This window comes from Halichoerus grypus, chromosome 1 (genome assembly GCF_964656455.1).
Source record: "Halichoerus grypus chromosome 1, mHalGry1.hap1.1, whole genome shotgun sequence".
In the NCBI taxonomy this organism is placed as follows: Eukaryota; Metazoa; Chordata; class Mammalia; order Carnivora; family Phocidae; genus Halichoerus; species Halichoerus grypus.
The window spans coordinates 82,226,936-82,245,023 of record NC_135712.1 but is presented as its reverse complement, the minus strand read 5'-3'; the positions used below and the strand labels follow the sequence as shown (position 1 = coordinate 82,245,023).

The 18,088-nt window shown below is 39.6% G+C and overlaps 1 protein-coding gene across 2 annotated transcripts in view; it reads right to left on the bottom strand.

The window, feature by feature from the left end:
* Positions 1 to 2,383: 2,383 nt before the first annotated feature.
* The window catches only part of MCCC1 (methylcrotonyl-CoA carboxylase subunit 1), a 58,906-nt gene continuing 43,201 nt past the window's right edge, over positions 2,384 to 18,088 (bottom strand). For both annotated transcript variants that reach the window (XM_078068551.1, XM_078068556.1), the window contains 7 exons: positions 17,781 to 17,997; positions 15,946 to 16,032; positions 9,687 to 9,736; positions 6,642 to 6,779; positions 5,181 to 5,288; positions 3,501 to 3,572; positions 2,384 to 2,719 (listed from right to left, as the gene is read on the bottom strand). In XM_078068551.1, the coding sequence (XP_077924677.1) occupies positions 2,591 to 2,719; positions 3,501 to 3,572; positions 5,181 to 5,288; positions 6,642 to 6,779; positions 9,687 to 9,736; positions 15,946 to 16,032; positions 17,781 to 17,997 (801 nt within the window). In that variant the 3' untranslated portion in view covers positions 2,384 to 2,590. The remainder of the gene's footprint in view (positions 2,720 to 3,500; positions 3,573 to 5,180; positions 5,289 to 6,641; positions 6,780 to 9,686; positions 9,737 to 15,945; positions 16,033 to 17,780; positions 17,998 to 18,088) is intronic.

Here is an 18,088-nt window from a genome sequence, read left to right as displayed (position 1 = left end):
GACTGTGGACAGAAACAACTTTGAAAAACGTGTTTGAAAATCTCCATGGCTCCCAACTGCCTCCGGGATCAAGTCCTTTCCCTGCTGGGCAGCCACTTCCCCAGCCCCTCTCTGCCGCGCCCCCCCGTGATCCAGCCCAAGCTGGATGGCTCTGTGCCCCGAACACCGTGTGTACTTTCACGCCTTACTGTTATTATTAGCCCTTGCTAGTCCCTCTCCCTGTGACGGCCTTATCTTACCTTCTTTCTCCGCTGGCAAATGGCTGTACTCCAAAGCCCAGGTCAGATGTCACCGTCTCTCCCTCAGCCTCCCAGCCAAGTAGAAGTGATTACGCCACTCACCTGGCCCCCGCCATGGCACCTAGTGCACCGGTATATCATACTATCAATTAGAGTACATTCTTCTACATAGCTGGATCCTGTTTCCCATTAATTAGGGCAGGAGTAAAAACCATTTCCAGAGGCCCTGGTATAAGGCAAATGCTCAATGCTCTGTCTTTAGAAGGAACGGATGTAGGCACATGCAGAGGAACTCTGCTCACACAGCACCCCAGTTAGCGATGCTCTCAAAGGATTCCACCAATATGTGGGTAACTGGGCTGGCGGGCTTTAAGTTCCTTCTCTGCACCAACACGGTCAAGTAACAAGGAAATTGAGAGCTCGATCTTATTCCATGAAAGAGATCAAAGGGAGAAAATAGCAACCCCTAATTTCCACCAGAGCACCTTTGCTTTTCCCTCTTGTAGAGAGTTTTGCTTGGATAGGGGCAAAGCCTCTGTTGCTAAAAATAGATTTAAAAAGCTCTGGTTGAGATGGCCTTGTCCTTTATTACCCCATGCCTAAATATCTGTAAGAACTTCCTAGCTGGTTTTCTAGGCTCTAGTCTTTTCCTCCTCCATCCACATGCATCTTGCTGCCAGATGAGATTTTTTAAAGTATTATTTGAATTATGAAGAGTTTCTATGTAACATGTTAGTTATGAAACATAATTGCATGATAAATATAACCAACCAACCATTCAGCCCTAGAATATTAGCGGCAGCTTGCATCCATCTCTATATGCCTCACCTGTCTCAACCACTGGCCTAATTAATACCTGAAGCTAATCCCTGTCGTTAACTTTATGATTCCAAAACACATGCCTTGGTGTTCTTAGCCTGTTTATTTTGTTGTTACATAGTATTCCACTGTGTGCCATACCAGAGTTATTTACCCCTTCTCCTGCCAACCAACTGGGATTGTTTCCAATGTTATGGGTAATGTGGCTATGAACATTCTTAGTGCACAAGTACATTTGTACATTTCTAGAAGTTAGGTCATAGGGTATGCAAATGTTCAACCTTGTGAAATAATGTCAAAATTTCTTAAAGGGGCTCTACTAGCCTGATGAATTTTCTACAAATCCCTGTTTTCCCTGCTAAAAAATAATTCAATGTAACTGCTACTTGCAAGATAAAATCCAAAAGGGCTCTTCCTTGCCAGTTAGTCTGGCCCCAACCTCTTATAGCCCCCAAATACCCTCTACTTCAGTTGGGCAGATCTGTTTTTGGATGTAGAACACACCTTACTCATTTTCGTTTCTTTTTAAAATTTATTTATTTGAAAGACAGAGAGCACACACAAGCAGGGGGAGCGGCATAGGGAGAGGGAGAAGCAGGCTCCCTGCTGAGCAGGGAGCCTGATGCAGGGTTCAATCCCAGGACCCTGAGGTCATAGCCTGAGCCAAAGACACTTAACCAACTGAGTCACTCAGGTGCCCCATTCATCTTCTTTTCTTTCCTTTTTTTTTAGGGAGGGGGGGAGAGGGAGTGAGGGGGGAGGAGCAAAGGGAGAGGGAGAGAGAGAGAATCTTTTATTTTTTAATTTTTAATTTTTTAAAGATTTTATTTATTTGACATGGGGCGGAGGGGGGGGCAGCAAAGTGAGAGGGAAAAGCACGCTCCCCCACCAAGCAGGGAGCCTGATGCAGGGCTCAATCCCAGGATCCTGGGATCATGACCTGAGCTGAAATCAAGAGTTGGACACTTAACTGACTGAGCCACCCAGGCTCCCTAGGAGAATCTTAAGTAGGCTCCACACCCAGTGTGGAGCTGGATAGGAGGCTTGATCTCACAATCCTGAGATCATGACTAAAGCAGAAATCAAGAGTCGGACACTTAACCGGCTGAGCCAGCCAGGCGCCCCAGGAAAATTACGTTCAACTCAATCATGTTTTCAGATTTGCTTCTGTCTCTGAAATATGTCTATTTTCATCATGATTGTAAGTGGGAAATAATTTAAACAACCTTTTCGCTACCCGCCTTCCTAAAAGACACTACAGTGTATAAAATTTGAGGCAGAAACAAACTATATTAGCTTCCAATAAAAAAGTAAAATTCAATCTATTAGTATGAAATATTTTGAGATAATTTATTGTGTTGGTGACCCAAGTACATGATTCTCAAAGATAAAAATGTGTTTTAGCCTAATCATACAATCATTTAGTAAAACTGCTGTTTATTGGACTCCGAGAAAAGCAGGAAGGCACTTTCCCTTTTTGTAGAGATACTATATTGAAGATACTGCTTAATGGAGCATTTCTTTGATGGAGTTTACTCTGCTTTTCTTTTGTCAGATTCCTCTTCCTCAAACTCGATTAAAGGATCGTGTCTGTTGGCCTGAGAACCTTCTTTGTAGAACACTTTCTTGATCGTGCCATCCTTTGGGGCCTTTATGGTGTGCTGCAGGGACACAAGACATGACAATGATTGCAATACCAATGAAGACTGAGCACGCAGCATGGCAAGAGAGAAGTGAAAAATAAAGCCAGTTGTTCTGATGTTTCTCAAGCTTTTTTATACCACAGCACCCAGAGAAAAATAACCTTTTTATGGTGTGCTTTGGAGTTGTGAGGAGTCACTATTCTACATACCTGCAACATACTCAAGGTCACTGATCAGGAAGCTCTGGCCTATTGGTTAATTCACAACAAGCTTCACCACAGAGTCTCACTTGAGAAGCTGTTAAAAACTACCGATCCTCGGGCCCCACTCCAGGGGATCCCAATTCAGCCAGTCTGGGGAAGTAGTTTTGAAAAGCCTTCCCCATCAGGGGATTGTAATATGTGGCCAGGCCAAGAACTACTGGCCTACAATTTCCAACCATCTACAAACCTCAACAGCTCATCTAGTTTGACTGAGGTTTCACCTTGATACTGATGCTTGGCATCCCAAGTTTGGCCTTAGAAAATACCAACAGTTTAACAATCAGCTGGGGGGAACTGCCTGAATTTAAGCTATTGATAATTTCTTTAATTTCAGTATCAGAATGGACAGGTGCAGTTTCACAAAATTAAAATGAAAATGTATTTAAAAGAAGGGTGGTTTGGTTTAATGTCTTGCAGTTAATGCTTCCATCAACCCGTGGCTCTTAATATTTAAAATGGTATTAACTTATAAAAAAAAAAATTAGGTCTGAAAGTTCCCAAAGTTTAATTGGCAAGTGAACTTGTGATTTCATTACCTCCATTTTCATGGCAAGCATAACCATTAGAGAATCTCCAGCTTTTACTCTGTCTCCGACTTTCACAAATATCTAGAAATTAAGAGTGAAAGGTTAATATTGAAAAACAGAGGTCCCTCGTGGTCCACAGAGTTGGAGTACGAATGTACACAGTGAAAGTATAGATCTATGTGGTTGTCTTATCTGCCAAAGACAGGTGTGCTGAGGCAAATCAGAGACCTACAGGTCAATCTGTGTTGCTGGGCCTCTTGTCAGTGGGAAACACTGCTTAGCTCCTCACCTCCATCCCCAAACCATCTAGTTTTCCTTGAATCAGATGAATATGCTTTATATATCTTGAGATCCTTTTGTGTTTTCATGAATGTACAGACAAGCCATACCACCACCAAGGAAGAACCAACATACTTAAATGTCATAGGCAGGGTGGAGGGTCACACCTTGTTTTCTAGATTTTATAGGTGGTCTAGGATAGTGCTCCAAGTTTTGAGGCCCCTGTGTGGTAAATGCATAGACGACTATCTTCATGTGAAAGAATTAAACTTACTGGCAACCCTGGAAAAAAATCTTTATTTTCCTTTTTACATGTATAAATGAACTCATATATCCCATGTCTCAGCTGTCTTCCTGGTTAACATGGTGATGAAGCAGTTTTTGGAAACATCACACAGTGGAGTTAGGTTCTAAAGTCAATGTGTAGAGCCCAAAGTGTGAAAAATAAGAACACCTCTGAAAGCCCCCAAATCACCCAATGCTGGGTGATGCTATAATAGTGCTTGATGAAATGCATGGTCTAGGGGGCAGCTATGGGGAAAATGTGCATCTTCTGCCACAGATGTGCAGGGATGCCCACATTATGGAATGTCCATGGGAACAGAGACTGAGTGATCCAAGTCTCTGAGCTCATACTCCCTCTGGGGCAAACATCTGTAGAGGGGAATGGTGGGTGCAATCACTTTCACTACTTAAATGGTTATTTTCTTCTCCTTCTTTTTGGGTACCAAGAATATAGTGTTGAATTTTTATGACTTAGATGCAATTAAAGGGACTCTACTATATTCAGGTGTATAAAAAGGTTACTACTGATCCGCCACCATTTGAAGTTATTTCAGTATGGATCATAACTCTGAATACATATAGCATTCAACACCAAACCTCGTTGTTCTTCACCAGTAGCAGCCTTTCAAATTTCATTTTAACACACATGCAATTATGTACATTAGAAAAACTGTTACTTCACGATAAATTGTTTGCTACGTTTAACATTAAAAAACAGACCTTTTGGATAATGCTTGGTGAATGTTCCATTTTAATCATAAAATGACAAATTTAGATTATTGTACTTTGATGGAAATTCCCACTTTCAAAAATAACAGTATCGTAAATTAGGTAAATGGGTATTTTCATTGAAGACTGAACATAGAACTGGAATCTGTCATACAGTCTCTTGTTTTCTTTCTTTTTTTAAGGTTTTATTTTTAAGTAATCTCTACACACAACATGGGGCTTGAACTTACAACACCAAGACACATGCTCTATCGACTGAGCCAGCCAGGTGGCCCAGTCTCTTGTTTTCTTGAATAGGATGCTTTCCAATGAGAAAGATTTGGAGAGGGAAAAATGATGTATATGCCATTTATTGGGCCTTACTGAACATCCTTCTACATACATTCACATGATTACCTTTTCAATGGTACCCGTCATAGGAGCTATGGTACCTTCCTGAGTTCCATCTGAGCTCATTGAAGACAAGTATTTGGGGACTGGAATGCCAATCTGAGTACTTCCTTCCTATAAATAGAAACCAAACTGGAAATGAAATCAAGATCAAATCACTGTAGTTTTATTAATATACCCAGGGTAATGACTGTCTTCAAGCTATTTGTTAAATATTAGTCATCTTTAATACCAGGGTTCCAATCAAGCTTTGTGACCTTAAGCAAATTACTAACCCCCTCTCAGTCTTGGTTTCCCATTATAAAGGAGTAATGGCATCATGCCTCACAGGGGATTAAAGGAATTAATGTATATAACTGTTGATAACAGATAGCCACCGTCTGAAAGCCATTTGAGTAGCATCCCCACTATCAAGGGCTTAGTCTAAGCCAGGAACTGTTCTTAACAGTTATATATATATATATATATATGTATATATATATAGAGAGAGAGAGAGAGTGTGTGTGTGTGTGTCATTGATCATCACAGCAAGCTTACGAGGTAGGCAGGTACTGTTATTTTTCCTGTTTAGAGAAGGGGAAACTGAAGCCAGAGAGTTTAACTTGCCCTAGCTCACACAGCTGCTGAGGTAGAGCCGGGATTTCACATTCCAGAACTCCTACTCGTCACCACTCCACCATACTGCCTCCACCACCATATTGTTACCAGAGTAACTATGGAAAGGAATGCCTGATCAAGTGAGATCATCCTTTATTCTGTATAAAGTAAATTACCGGAATACCAAAGGCATCTCATCACAAAGGAGTATGATCTGTAAGATGGTTCTCAAATGTGAGAAGACTCTGAAGAGGCCACAATGTATCTGATAATCCATTTTCTTTTCTGCCCATGCAGAAACTACGGGCTCATCAGGCAGCAGGCTCCTAACTGGGAGCAATGAGTCAGGAGACATGCTCCTACCCAAATCTATGCCACGCCTGCCTCAATCATCAACCATCCTTTGACTGCCAAGACACCACCATTAACCCCCACTACCTTCCTACTGCCCACCTTCCCCACAAGGAATATTGGCTCCACAGACTCTTCCCTCAATGGTCACCTCCTCCCAAATCCCCAGAATTCCAAGTGCCAGGAGGATGGGGTTGGGAAAGTATTCAGGCACCAAATCCCTGAGAAAATACTGCGCACTGGGCAGCGAGATACCCTCTGACAAGAAGGGTGTAAGGACGTGTTTCAGAATTCAAGGAAGAAAATGAGTATGTATCTATCAGTGAGGAGCTGTGTGAACAAAAGAACTAGGGAAGGCAGGAATGTGGCAAAGAAACAGAGTGGAGCGGGGGACACAGAGGAAAGGTCACAGCAGTGATGGAAGGAAGCAGGGTCTTTCTAATGTTTCAGTGGGATGCCTCTGGTCAAGCAATGTTCTCCCAAACCTCAACAGTGTTATTATAAAAAAAGACACATTACCATGGAAAATAAGTAAATAGTGTTTTCCAGGATAATTAGCTTAGTTTTACTAACAACTCCATTAACAGAACATTTCAGGTAAGTGCAGTCTCCCTCAGTACAAAGATCACCAAGGACTTGGAAAGTTTTATCTTCAATCTGAAAATAAAAACAGAAAAATTAGATTCTTAAAATAAATAAACAACCCTACAGAATTCATAAAATCAGAATTCTTTACTATTAATAGTTTCAAAAGGAAACAGGTGAAGTATTTTTTTAAAAAGCCATGTATGAACTTTCCCCTAAGATTCATAAACAAAGTTCTCTAGATAGAAACAGCACAAGATAATTAAAAAGATAACTTATCTACAGCACCATAATGCTACAGATAAATGTTCACTTAAGAATAACAATAAAAACATGAAATAGAAATACAAATTAAGCAAGATTATTAAAATTCAGTTGACTCTATTACATGTTAGTATTCATTTCTGAGTACCTGAAGTCAAATTTGGTTTTACTATGCCAATGTCAGTAAAGAAAAAAGCCAGAACCACACAATTAGATGGTATATCTTTTATCTCCCCAACATGTAGATAAAATTTATGGGTTTCAATTTTGAGTTTAAGAAGATAAATTAGCTGGAGACTGGCCACAGTTTTCTCACTGTAAGAGAGAATGCCAAAGAACAGATTTCACACTTGATCTTTCAAGGAAGCTGACAAAGGGACATGAAACCTTTCTGTTTTAAAAAATATTTTCTCACATATACTATACTCAAGAAAAAAAATTCCTCTACACACAGGAAATCCATTTAAATCTTCTCTATTTTTCATTTCAGTTCCCACGAGGTTATTGTCCAAGTCCTGTGGCTATTCTTTTCAAATATATTATAGAGGCTAAGGTGAACCAGGTTACATTGCAGTATTTATACACCGGTTCTCATCTATCCTAAGTTAAATATGACATTTACTGGGCTCTGTAACCTACTAAAACAGCCGTTTGAATGTTTGTGGAATTCTCAGGACATAAAGGTTAGATCGGGAACAGTTTTGTTTAAAGGTTTACACAAGCGCATTCTAAATTTGTGAATGTAGTTCAAAGAGCAGATTAGAACAAATCTATAGTTGACTTTACCAAGGGAATAAGAAAGGGATCCCCAAACCAGAGGTACTGATACGAATTACAACTCTCCTATACTAAAATAGGTAGACTTTCCAGTTTTTCTGAATCTCAGTGAAACAAAATGGTATCTCATGGCATTGGCAGATCCACAGCATATCCTCAATCAATTCTTTTTGTAGGACTTAAAGTCTCTTGGCTCATATTAAAAATGATTTATTCTGCTCTCTGACTTTGTACCTATTTATGAATTTGGTTGAGTTCTCACATTGTTGTTTTTGTTTTTTAATCCCTTTCAGCATTTCATTTTGCCAGTGTAATGGACTTTTCAATTGAGGACTATCATGAACATTTTCACCAGAGATTCTCAAAGTATGACCTTGGGGTCCCCAAGACCCTTTTCAGGGTCCACAAAGTCAAACTACTTCATAATAATACTAATGTTACTTGCCTTTTTTTACCCTCATTCTCTCATGAATATACAATAGGATTTTCTAGAGACTGCAGGACATGTGATAATGTTACCCTGACAGCTAATGGAACATGTGCTTGTATAATCTTAGGTTTTAAATTTTCTCAGTTTATCCTACAACTCAACAACAACAACAAAAAACCAACCTGATTTAAAAAAACAAGAGGCAAAGGACTTGAATAGACATTTCTCCAAAGAAGATATACAAATGGCCAATTAGCATATGAAAAGATGCTCAACAACATTATTCATTATGGAAATGCAAATCAAAACCACAGTGAGATAACACTTCATACCCATTAGGATGGCTATTATAAAAAAGAAAAAAGAAACAAAATCAATGTGGGCGAGGATGCAGAGAAAAGGGAACCCTTGTGCACTGATGGTAGGAACGTAAAATGGTGCAGCCACTGTGGAAAACAGTATGGTAGTTCCTCAAAAAATTAAAAATATGATCCAGCAATTCTATTTATGGGTATATGCCCAAAAGGATTGAAAACAGGGTCTCAAAGAGGTATTTGTCCCCCATGTACATAGCGGCATTATCCACAATAGGCAAAAGGTGGAAGCAACCCAAGTCTCCATCAAGAGATGAATGAATAAACAAAGTGTGGTAAATAGAGGCAATGGAATATCATTCCACTTCAAAAAGGAAGGAATCTTGGACACATGCTACAACGTAGAAGAACCTTACAGACATGCTAAGTGAAATAGCCAATCACAAAGGGCAAATGTTGAATGATTTCATTTATATGAGGTACTTAAAGTGGTCAAATTCATAGACACAGAAAAGTAGGATGGTGGCTGCCAGAGGCTGGGAGCGGGGGAGGCGGAAAGGGGCAAGGGGAGTGTATTGTTTAATGGGTACAGAGAGAGTGTCAATTTTGCAAGAGGAGAAAAGAGGAGATGGGTGGTGGTGATGCTTGTAAAACAAATGTTAATATATTTAATGTCTTTAACTCCAAAATGTTTAATATGGTAAATTTTACATATAATTTTTAAAATATACATTAAAAAGAACAGTAAGAAATAAAAGTATGCTCGGTCTAACTTCCTAAATGGTAAATATTAATACATGTAATTAACACAAACAAGAGCTCTTCGGGGAGTCTTAATAATTTTTAAAGGTGTACAGGGATTTTGAGACCAAAAAGTTTGAGAATGGCTGCTTTCGATGTAAATACATGCACATACTTTAGAGACTTGTCAGGCGTCTGATTCAAAGCTATTATTACTATTTTTTTTTCTTTTACCAAGTTTTCATTCTTAAGGGAACCACAGACAAACAATCAGAACTGTAGAGGGGGTAATTTCCCCAAATTGGTCTGAAATAAAAGCACATGACATCCTCCTAACTATAGTCATACTGGTCACCAGCTTAGGAGAAACCAGAGTGTGAAAAAAAGACCCTCCTCGGTATGAGAGAGATCAGATTTAGCTTTAAACTGTAGAACAAAACCAGTTAGACTTACCCGCATGCTATACGACCCATCACGGTTATATGTTACAGCTATGGCTACATCTTTATGGAAAAGGGGGGAAAGTTGAAGAAAAATTAGAAGACATTCATTTATTCAGTAACTGACATTCTACAGATCTCTTTCAACCTAAAAGATATCAACATCTTTTAACTACCTGACAATAAAGATAAAAAAAAAATCTATAGGCAGGTTCCAAAAAAGGTGAATTTCAAAGTTTTCTTTTTCTTTTTTTTTTAAATGGAGTTTTAGCAGTCCCTTAACTATAGAAAATAAACTGGTGGTTACAGGGGGGTGGGGGGGAAGGAATGGGTAAAACAGGTGATGGGGATTAAGAGTACACTTATCTTGATAAGCACTGAGTAAGGTATAGAATTGCTGAATCACTATATTGTACACCTGAAACTAATAAACACTGTACGTTAACTACACTGGAATTAAAATTTTTTTTAAAATGGAGTTTTAGCTCTTTGAATGTTTGTAGGATATTTTAGATATTTTTCCTTCAACAAGAAAAGTTGCAGTGTTAAAGCAGGAAATGCAATGAATTGGGAGAGAGAAATTCTGGTTTAAGACCCAAATCTGCCATCTGTCACATGATCACCTCTGTGATCTTGACTAGGTCATTTCAAATCTCAGAGTCCTGATTTCCTGGTCCATTCTGACCCATTAAATGGGTATGAGAATGTAACAATGATTTAATAAATGTGAAAGTGCTTTGTAAACTGTAACAGACCATACGAATATACAATATATTTCATAGTATCATGTGAACACAGAATTGGTTAAAGACTTTCCTAGCAGATGGGGGCAAAAAGAAGACGTTCCCAGGAGATGGAAATCAGAAGTCTTGCGGTGTAGAGAATGCAGACCAAAGTCATTTCATAGACTCCTGATACTTTAACTACCATTTTGATGCTGCCAGCTCAAATCTATTTCCAGCCCTGACCTTCCTTCTCCAGAACTGATTAGTCATTCCCAGCTGGATGCTCTATCGGCACCTTAAAGTGAACATGGTGGGTCCAATAAATCATCTCCCCGCTCTGCCTGCACTCTTTCCCGCCCTGGGAGCTCCATGACTGGCACTACTATTTTCCTTGTCCTGCAGGTTGAAAACCTGTCATTACCATACCTTCTCCTTCGCTTTCCACATGCGATAGTCAACTACAAAGCTCCCAAATTCTTCCCTATCTGTCCTCTTCATTTCTTCCTCTCATGCCCATCGCTCGACCCTGATTCAGGCGGAGGGCCACAGGCCTGGGTAACTCTGAGGTCTTCTTGGGACTTCCTGCTTCCTTCTCAGCCCTTCCAGCTGACGCTTCCTAGCATGTCTCCACCATATTCAAAATATCGGACCTGGTATTGAAGGCCCTAAACTCTCAGTCTTATTTCCCACCATTCTTCTACATAGCCCTATATGACAACCAAATGGGAAAATGGGCAAATTAATGTTCTCCATATGTGCCTCCAGTCTTCCCCCTACTGTGCTTCTTTGCTCATGCTCCTCCTTCACTATGTTGTCAGTCCCCAGCCCCACCAAATGAAACCTCACCCTGTGTTCACATCATACCCATTCATGGTCCCTGGGAAAAGTCTGTCTAGCTGGAATGAATTTCCTCTCCTCTGAACGTTTAGACATTTGCATATAAAACACCATTGTGATTCCTTCCTCATCCAGTTTTATAATAGAATGATTTTTCTCTTTATCAGCTGTTTTAAAAAAAAGTGCAAAAATAAAACTGTTCACAAATATCAAATACTGAAGTACATAAAGTAAAAAGGGAAAGTCCTCTCTACTGCCCAGTGTAACTACTGTTAAACTCTTTAATGTGTGTCCTTTCAGAATGCACAAACTTATATTTTTTTATAAAAATAGTATATTCTTATACATATTGTTCTGCAACCAATTTAAAAAAAATTTTATTTTTCCACCTTTTTTTATTAACATATGACATATATACCTACTTTGTCTTTCAACAGCAGCAAGGGGGTAGTTTAATAATGATGATGATGATGACAGCTAATGTGTACTGGACTGCTTGCTATATGCTGCACAACGAGCTTTCCGTGTATCGTCTCATTTAACATCCACAATAACCCAAGGAAGTAATTATCACTATCATTCCCATTCATGGCTGAGGACACTTGATGCTTAGAGAGAGTGTATGTCTTCCCTAAGGGTCACACACAACAGAGGAACCAGAATCAAACCCATAACAGCCTAACTCCAGGGTCTGCATTATTTTTAGTTTATTTTAGTTTTTTAAAGATTTACTTATTTATATTAGAGAGGGAGACAGAGACAGACAGAGAGAGCACAGTGGGGAGGAGCAGAGGGAGAGGGAGAGAGAGAGAGTCCCAAGTAGACTCTGCACTGAGTGTGGAGCCCAACGCAGGGCTAGATCCCATGACCCTCAGGGGCCTCAGGGCCTCAGCCCAAATCAAGAGTCGCAGACACCTAAACGACTGCGCCCCCCATGCACCCCCAGGGTCTGCATTATTAACCACCACACCACCTATCTTCCCAACACACCCACTTCTCCTTTGCTATATGGTAAATTCCTTAAGAGAGGAAAGTAGGGACAAAGACATCTTTTTTTCTCTTCACATTACTCAGAACATCTATTTTTTTGAAAACTTTATAATGAACATATTAGTAAATGAACCTTCTCCAACCTATATCTTGCCAATATCTTTTAACCCTTCTGAAGAGAAAATGCATCCAATTATACCAGATTAGGGTTTTTTTTCGATTTATGAAATATGAAAAGTATTTAGCTGACATGAAAGTCAACAGAATCATAGTAAACACATTTCCAGGAAAACTATAAATTCTTTTTTAAAAATTTTCTTAAAAATTTGAATTATTGTTGACATATAATATTAAATTAGTTTCAGGTATACAACACAGTGAATTCAACAACTGTATACATTTTTAAATGCTTACCATAAGTGTATTATATTATTGACTATATTCCCTATGTTGTACTTTTCATTCGTGTGACTTGTTTTATAACTGGAAGTTTGTACCTCTTAACCCCCTTCACCATTTCATCCGCTGCCCCCAACTCCTTCAGCAACCACTAGTTTGATCTCTATGAGTCTGTTTCTCTCTTTGTTGTTTATTCACTTGTTTCATTTTTTAGATTCCACATATAAGTGAAATCATATGATATTTGTCTTTCTCTGGCTTATTTCACTTAGCATAATATTGTCTAGGTCCATCTATGTTGTCACGAATGGCAAGATTTCATTCTTTCTTAAGGCTGAGTAATATTCCATTGTGTATATATGCCACGTCTTCTTTATCCATTCATCTATCGATAACCCACAGCTAACATCATACTCAATGATAAAAAGCTGAAAGCTTTCCCACTAAGGTCAGGAACAAGACAAGGATGGCCGCTCTCACCACTTTTATTCAACATAGTACTGGAAGTCCTAGTCAGAGCAATCAGACAAGAAAACAAATAAATAAAAGACATTCAATTGATAAAGAAGTAAAACTTTCATTATTTGCAGATAATATGATACTACACATAGGAAATCCTAAAGACTACCAAAAAACTATTAGATCTAATAAATGAATTCAGCAAAGTTGCAGGATACGAAAATCAATACACAAAAATCTGTTGTTTCTATTCACTAATAATGAAATAGCAGAAAGGGAAATAAAGAAAACAATCCCATTTACAATTGCACTAAAGGAATAAATTCTTTCATATGTTACAGGGTAACTGAACTTGTTCCTCCCTCCCCTAGTTATCTCTAGATCTCCTCAAGAGAACGTTAAATATCCTCCTATTTCTCTATTTTTTAAATTAATTAATTTTAAGTAAGCTCTATGCCCAACGTGGGGCTTGAACTCATGACCCCGAGATCAAGTTGCATGCTCAACCAACTGAACCAGCCAGGCGCCCCATCCTCTTATACATTTAATAAGGTATGTAAGTGTAGCATGGCGCAGTGTTAGGTAAGCGCATATACCCTGGAGTGTGGGTTCGAATTCTGGCTCCACCAATTACTTTTGGAATGACTTTAAGAAAATTATTAATCTAAGCTTTGGTTCCCCATTTATGAAGTTGACACTAATAATAACACCAATTTCATTGGCCTATTCTGAAAACGGTAATTAAATAATCATGGAAAGCACTTAATATCTGACATATACAAAACAACTCAATAAATCTTAGCTATTATTCTTATTCTTATTATTGAGGGTAGGGCAGGGTTTTGTGAAGCATGGCCACTAGCAACAAAGTAGGAATTTTTCAAGCCTTAAATATTTAAAATACTTGATCATTCTCACTGAGATCATTCATTAAGAGTTGGTTCTACTTTAAATTCACAAATGCTTCTGGGCCCTTAAGACTTCCTGTTTGGTGTACTCACTTATTCAATCATGGTATTGTTAATTAGCATTTATCAGAGACCCACCAGAACATTTCTGACAGCTGGGTTATTGTTGAAGAAGACTACCAGAAGAATGTAGTGAACAGCAATCGTGCTGGTTTTCAGTAATGTATTCATTTTTTAATTAAAAATTTTAAAAATTTCCAAGAAATGCAGTATAGTTCAAAACACTGCTAAGTGCCTTGGTGAAGATCCACACCAAATAACACAGTTGGCTCATCTGACTCTTAATCACACATGCGATTTTTCTGTTTAATTTAGGCTGAAGAGGCCACTGAAACTTTACTCCTACTGAGACTTATATTCAGTATATAGGGGTCTAGAATAAGATAATCCCTGATTTTGGAGGGGCTGTTTTTTAAGAATGAAATGAATAACCACACTAGCATAAAATGGATAGGTTAACCATTTGCAGAATGCTACTCTATAAGGGATGTTTGCAAACATTTTTTTCCACGTACTCAATACATTGAAGGTAATGACCATCCAGGTTCAGGATGAAAAAATATCTCAAGAGCTGTAACCCAATCAACTTCTGTGAAAAAGGAATTTGCTAAAAACTGAACAGATATCTACACAGAGTTGAGATAAAGATCTTACTCTGTCTGGGGAGGAGGGTACTACCAGGAGCTAGCAGGAAGATTCTGTTCTACCTGGTAGGCACGTTTTTATAATGGAGCTTTCACAGTTCAATGACACCTCACGTTCAAGATTATGCAGCCCCACCAGCTCTGACTCTGCACCCATCTGGCTTCCCATGCAAAGTGTCCTGCAGCAGAAGGGATACTGCTATCAAGGGATTCTGATCCCTCTGGTACATTGTTCCAGTCACAAATTTATAAAAAATTTAAAATTTTTGATGTCAGCCTCTCCTGGCTTCAATTACAATAAATCAGTCCCACCCTCAACCTACCCAAATTAGTTTGCAGCCAAAAATCCATTTTCCACTGGAAAAGTAAAAATGGCACAGGAGTCAAGGTCAGAAAGGCTGGATGTCAATGTCACTAACCTTCAGTAAGTTACTTCACCTTCTCTGCCTCAGTTTCATCGGCTGTACATGGGTATGGCAGGGACTCCCCCTCATTCAATTACAGTGAAGATAAATTTTTTTTAAGATTTTATTTATTTGTTTGAGGGAGAGACAGAGAGAGAGCACGAGTGATGGGGAGGGGCAGAGGGAGAGGGAGAAGCAGACTCCCTGTTGAGCAGGGAGCCCAATGGGCACCGGGCTTGAGCCCAGGGTCATGAATCATGACCTGAGCTGAAGGCGGACATTTAACCGACTGAGCCACCCAGGTGCCCCTATTTTGGTGAAGACAAAAATTTACATGTGATTGGGCACTTAATAAATCATGGCTCCTTAATAACCCACTTCGACCTGAAACACTGCCTGAACGGTGGGTAATCCTTCTCCCCAGAGTAGTTTTGGATATTGTTTTTATTTAAAAGTAGTACATTCTTGCTGAAGAAAAGCTGCAAGGGAAAGAAAGTACAAAGAAGTGGGTTGTATGTGTGTGAGTGGGGGGGTACAAATCACCTCAAATCCCACTACCCAATGGTCACCTAACATCTTGGCATATTTCATTTTAGTCGTTTTGCTAGGTATATTTAATGACATATTTTTCAAATATTTACAAAATATAGGAAGAGGAAAAAGAACAAAAATACCACTAATTGTACCACCCGAGCCAATCAATCCTAGTATTCCTACCAATGGTTAGGCTAGGGAGCTTAAAAAATGTAACTGACTGATCCGTGACTAGGGTGGATCCTTTTATTCCAGGTGAATGTGATGTATTTCCATGAAGCACACTCCTCTTTTTAATAAAACATTACTTACTGTTTTTACCATCCCTCAGAGTTATGTTTCTCGTGTAAGAAATATTCAGTCTTCTTCCACTGCTGAATGCAAAAGGTGAGTACTGATCTAGAAAAAAGTTAAAATTTAATTTAATTAAAAAATTACAATTCAGCAACAAATTTACAAACGTCAGGCCTGACTTAATACCTTACAAAAGAAAACAAAACACCCGCCCTACGCTGGCAGCTCAAATGGGCCTTCTTTGTCCCTACTGCTTTAAATTTAAATTAATACTTTCATTTATATCTCAGGAAATGGCATGTGAAAAATTCCAGCTTGTCTGAAAAATCAGAGTGTTTGCAGCCTCAACACTCTTCCTCCGGGGCTGTGAGCGGCACAGTGGTCTTCCCCTCCTTGGGCAAATGCATTCCAGGTCACCAAAATCTCCACCACTCACTACTCTTGTCTCGCCTCGCCTCTTCCTGCGTCACTCGTCCCGCCCACAGGCTTGTGTGCTCATCCTCTGTTGGACAGTATCCAGGAGTTACAGCAGAGCTGAACTGAAGCAATTTCTTCTGAAGCTCCTATGTGCACCCATTATAAATTGTAAAAAGGAAGGAGGGAGTAAGAGGACACTTGATTCTAGGGCGCCCGGGTGGCTCAGTCCGTTGAGAGTCTGCCTTTGGCTCAGGTCATGATCCTGAAGACCCGGGATGGAGCTCCGGGTCAGGCTCCCTGCTCAGCGGGGAGTCTGCTTCTCCCTCTCCCTCTGCCCCTCCCCCCAGCCCCATGCTCTCTCTCTCTCTCACTCTCTTTCAAATAAATAAACAAAATCTTTAAAAAAAAGAGGATACTCGATTCTAACAATGCTATGTTCAGGCTTTGGAACACCGTGCAGGCATATTTAGATGCATTTCATTTAGTGTAAAAGGACAAAATGAGAATAGAGCACACATCTCCTAAAGCTGTAGTTATATATTTTAAGCTTTCAATATAACTTTCTTGAATGAATCTAGAAATTAAAGATCCTAATAATAAAACCCTATAATATAAAAATTCTAAAAATAATGAAGAGATAAATGGATTAATTTGGTTTTTTTCCCTGTTTGCTCCAAAGGTCAGAGTTAGCCTGCAGTAAATATTCTGGAGCAAGTTTGGGAGAACTCAGATTTTGCTCAATTTAGAGGGAAGAACTTTTAAAGGAAGAACTGACTGAAACCATAACAGGCTAATGAGTTCTCGTTACGAATTTCCTGAGGTGTTAAAAAGAGGTTGAGCAACAGCTTAGAGGGGGTGTTGAAGCAGAGATGTGTGCGTGTGGCAACCGGGACGAATCTCTGCCTTGGTCCTTCCTGTGCTCAGATTCTCTGATTCGAGGAAGTACCTAGGTCTCTAGTTCATCAGAAATTTGATCACAGAATGGAAAAGAAAGGAGGAAATAACGCAACGATAAATCTCAGGTACCCAAGAGAATCTGAGAGTCTCCAGTGCTCTGTCTTTAGTCCCTAGGACCAAGGAAGTTGCCACAGGTACAGAAAATACAACAACATAGGCCCTTGAGGAGCGGCGAATAAAAAAGCTTTGGAAGGCGTCAGCACAGGGTGTAGGAAGAACTAGCGTTTGGTTGAAAAAAGACCCATCTCAACACTGTTAGGCAATTAGTTAAGTTTTATTTAATGGGTTAAAAAGTGTTTATGGGCACATCCATATATGTGAATCTACTCTACTTCACACTAAGAACCACATTAGCAGAGGACGGTGTCAATCACCAAGAGAAGAAAAGGGACACAAGAGTGGCATAAAGAAAGAAAAGCACCTCCAATGCTTATTCATCGACTCTTAACAAGCAGAGCAAAGAGAAAAGCTTTCCATACCGTGGGACTGAATGTTGAAAACATCAGACATGGCTTTCTCCTTGAGGATGAGACCCAGAGCTGCCTGGCATAAAAACTCCTTGGCTGTGGCCTTCCTACTGGGAAACAGTTCCTTGTGGTGTTGAGCGATGAAATCCGTGTGCACGTTCCCAGCCTCAAACTCTGGATGGCCGGACAGGCTGAGGAGGAAGTCAATGTTGGTATGCAGTCCGACAATCTGGGAAGAGAATAAAGCCCACGTCCCCAGTGAGTGGGGAAATCAACATATTCAGAAAATCATTTCTCGACAGATGTTGGCGAGGATGTAG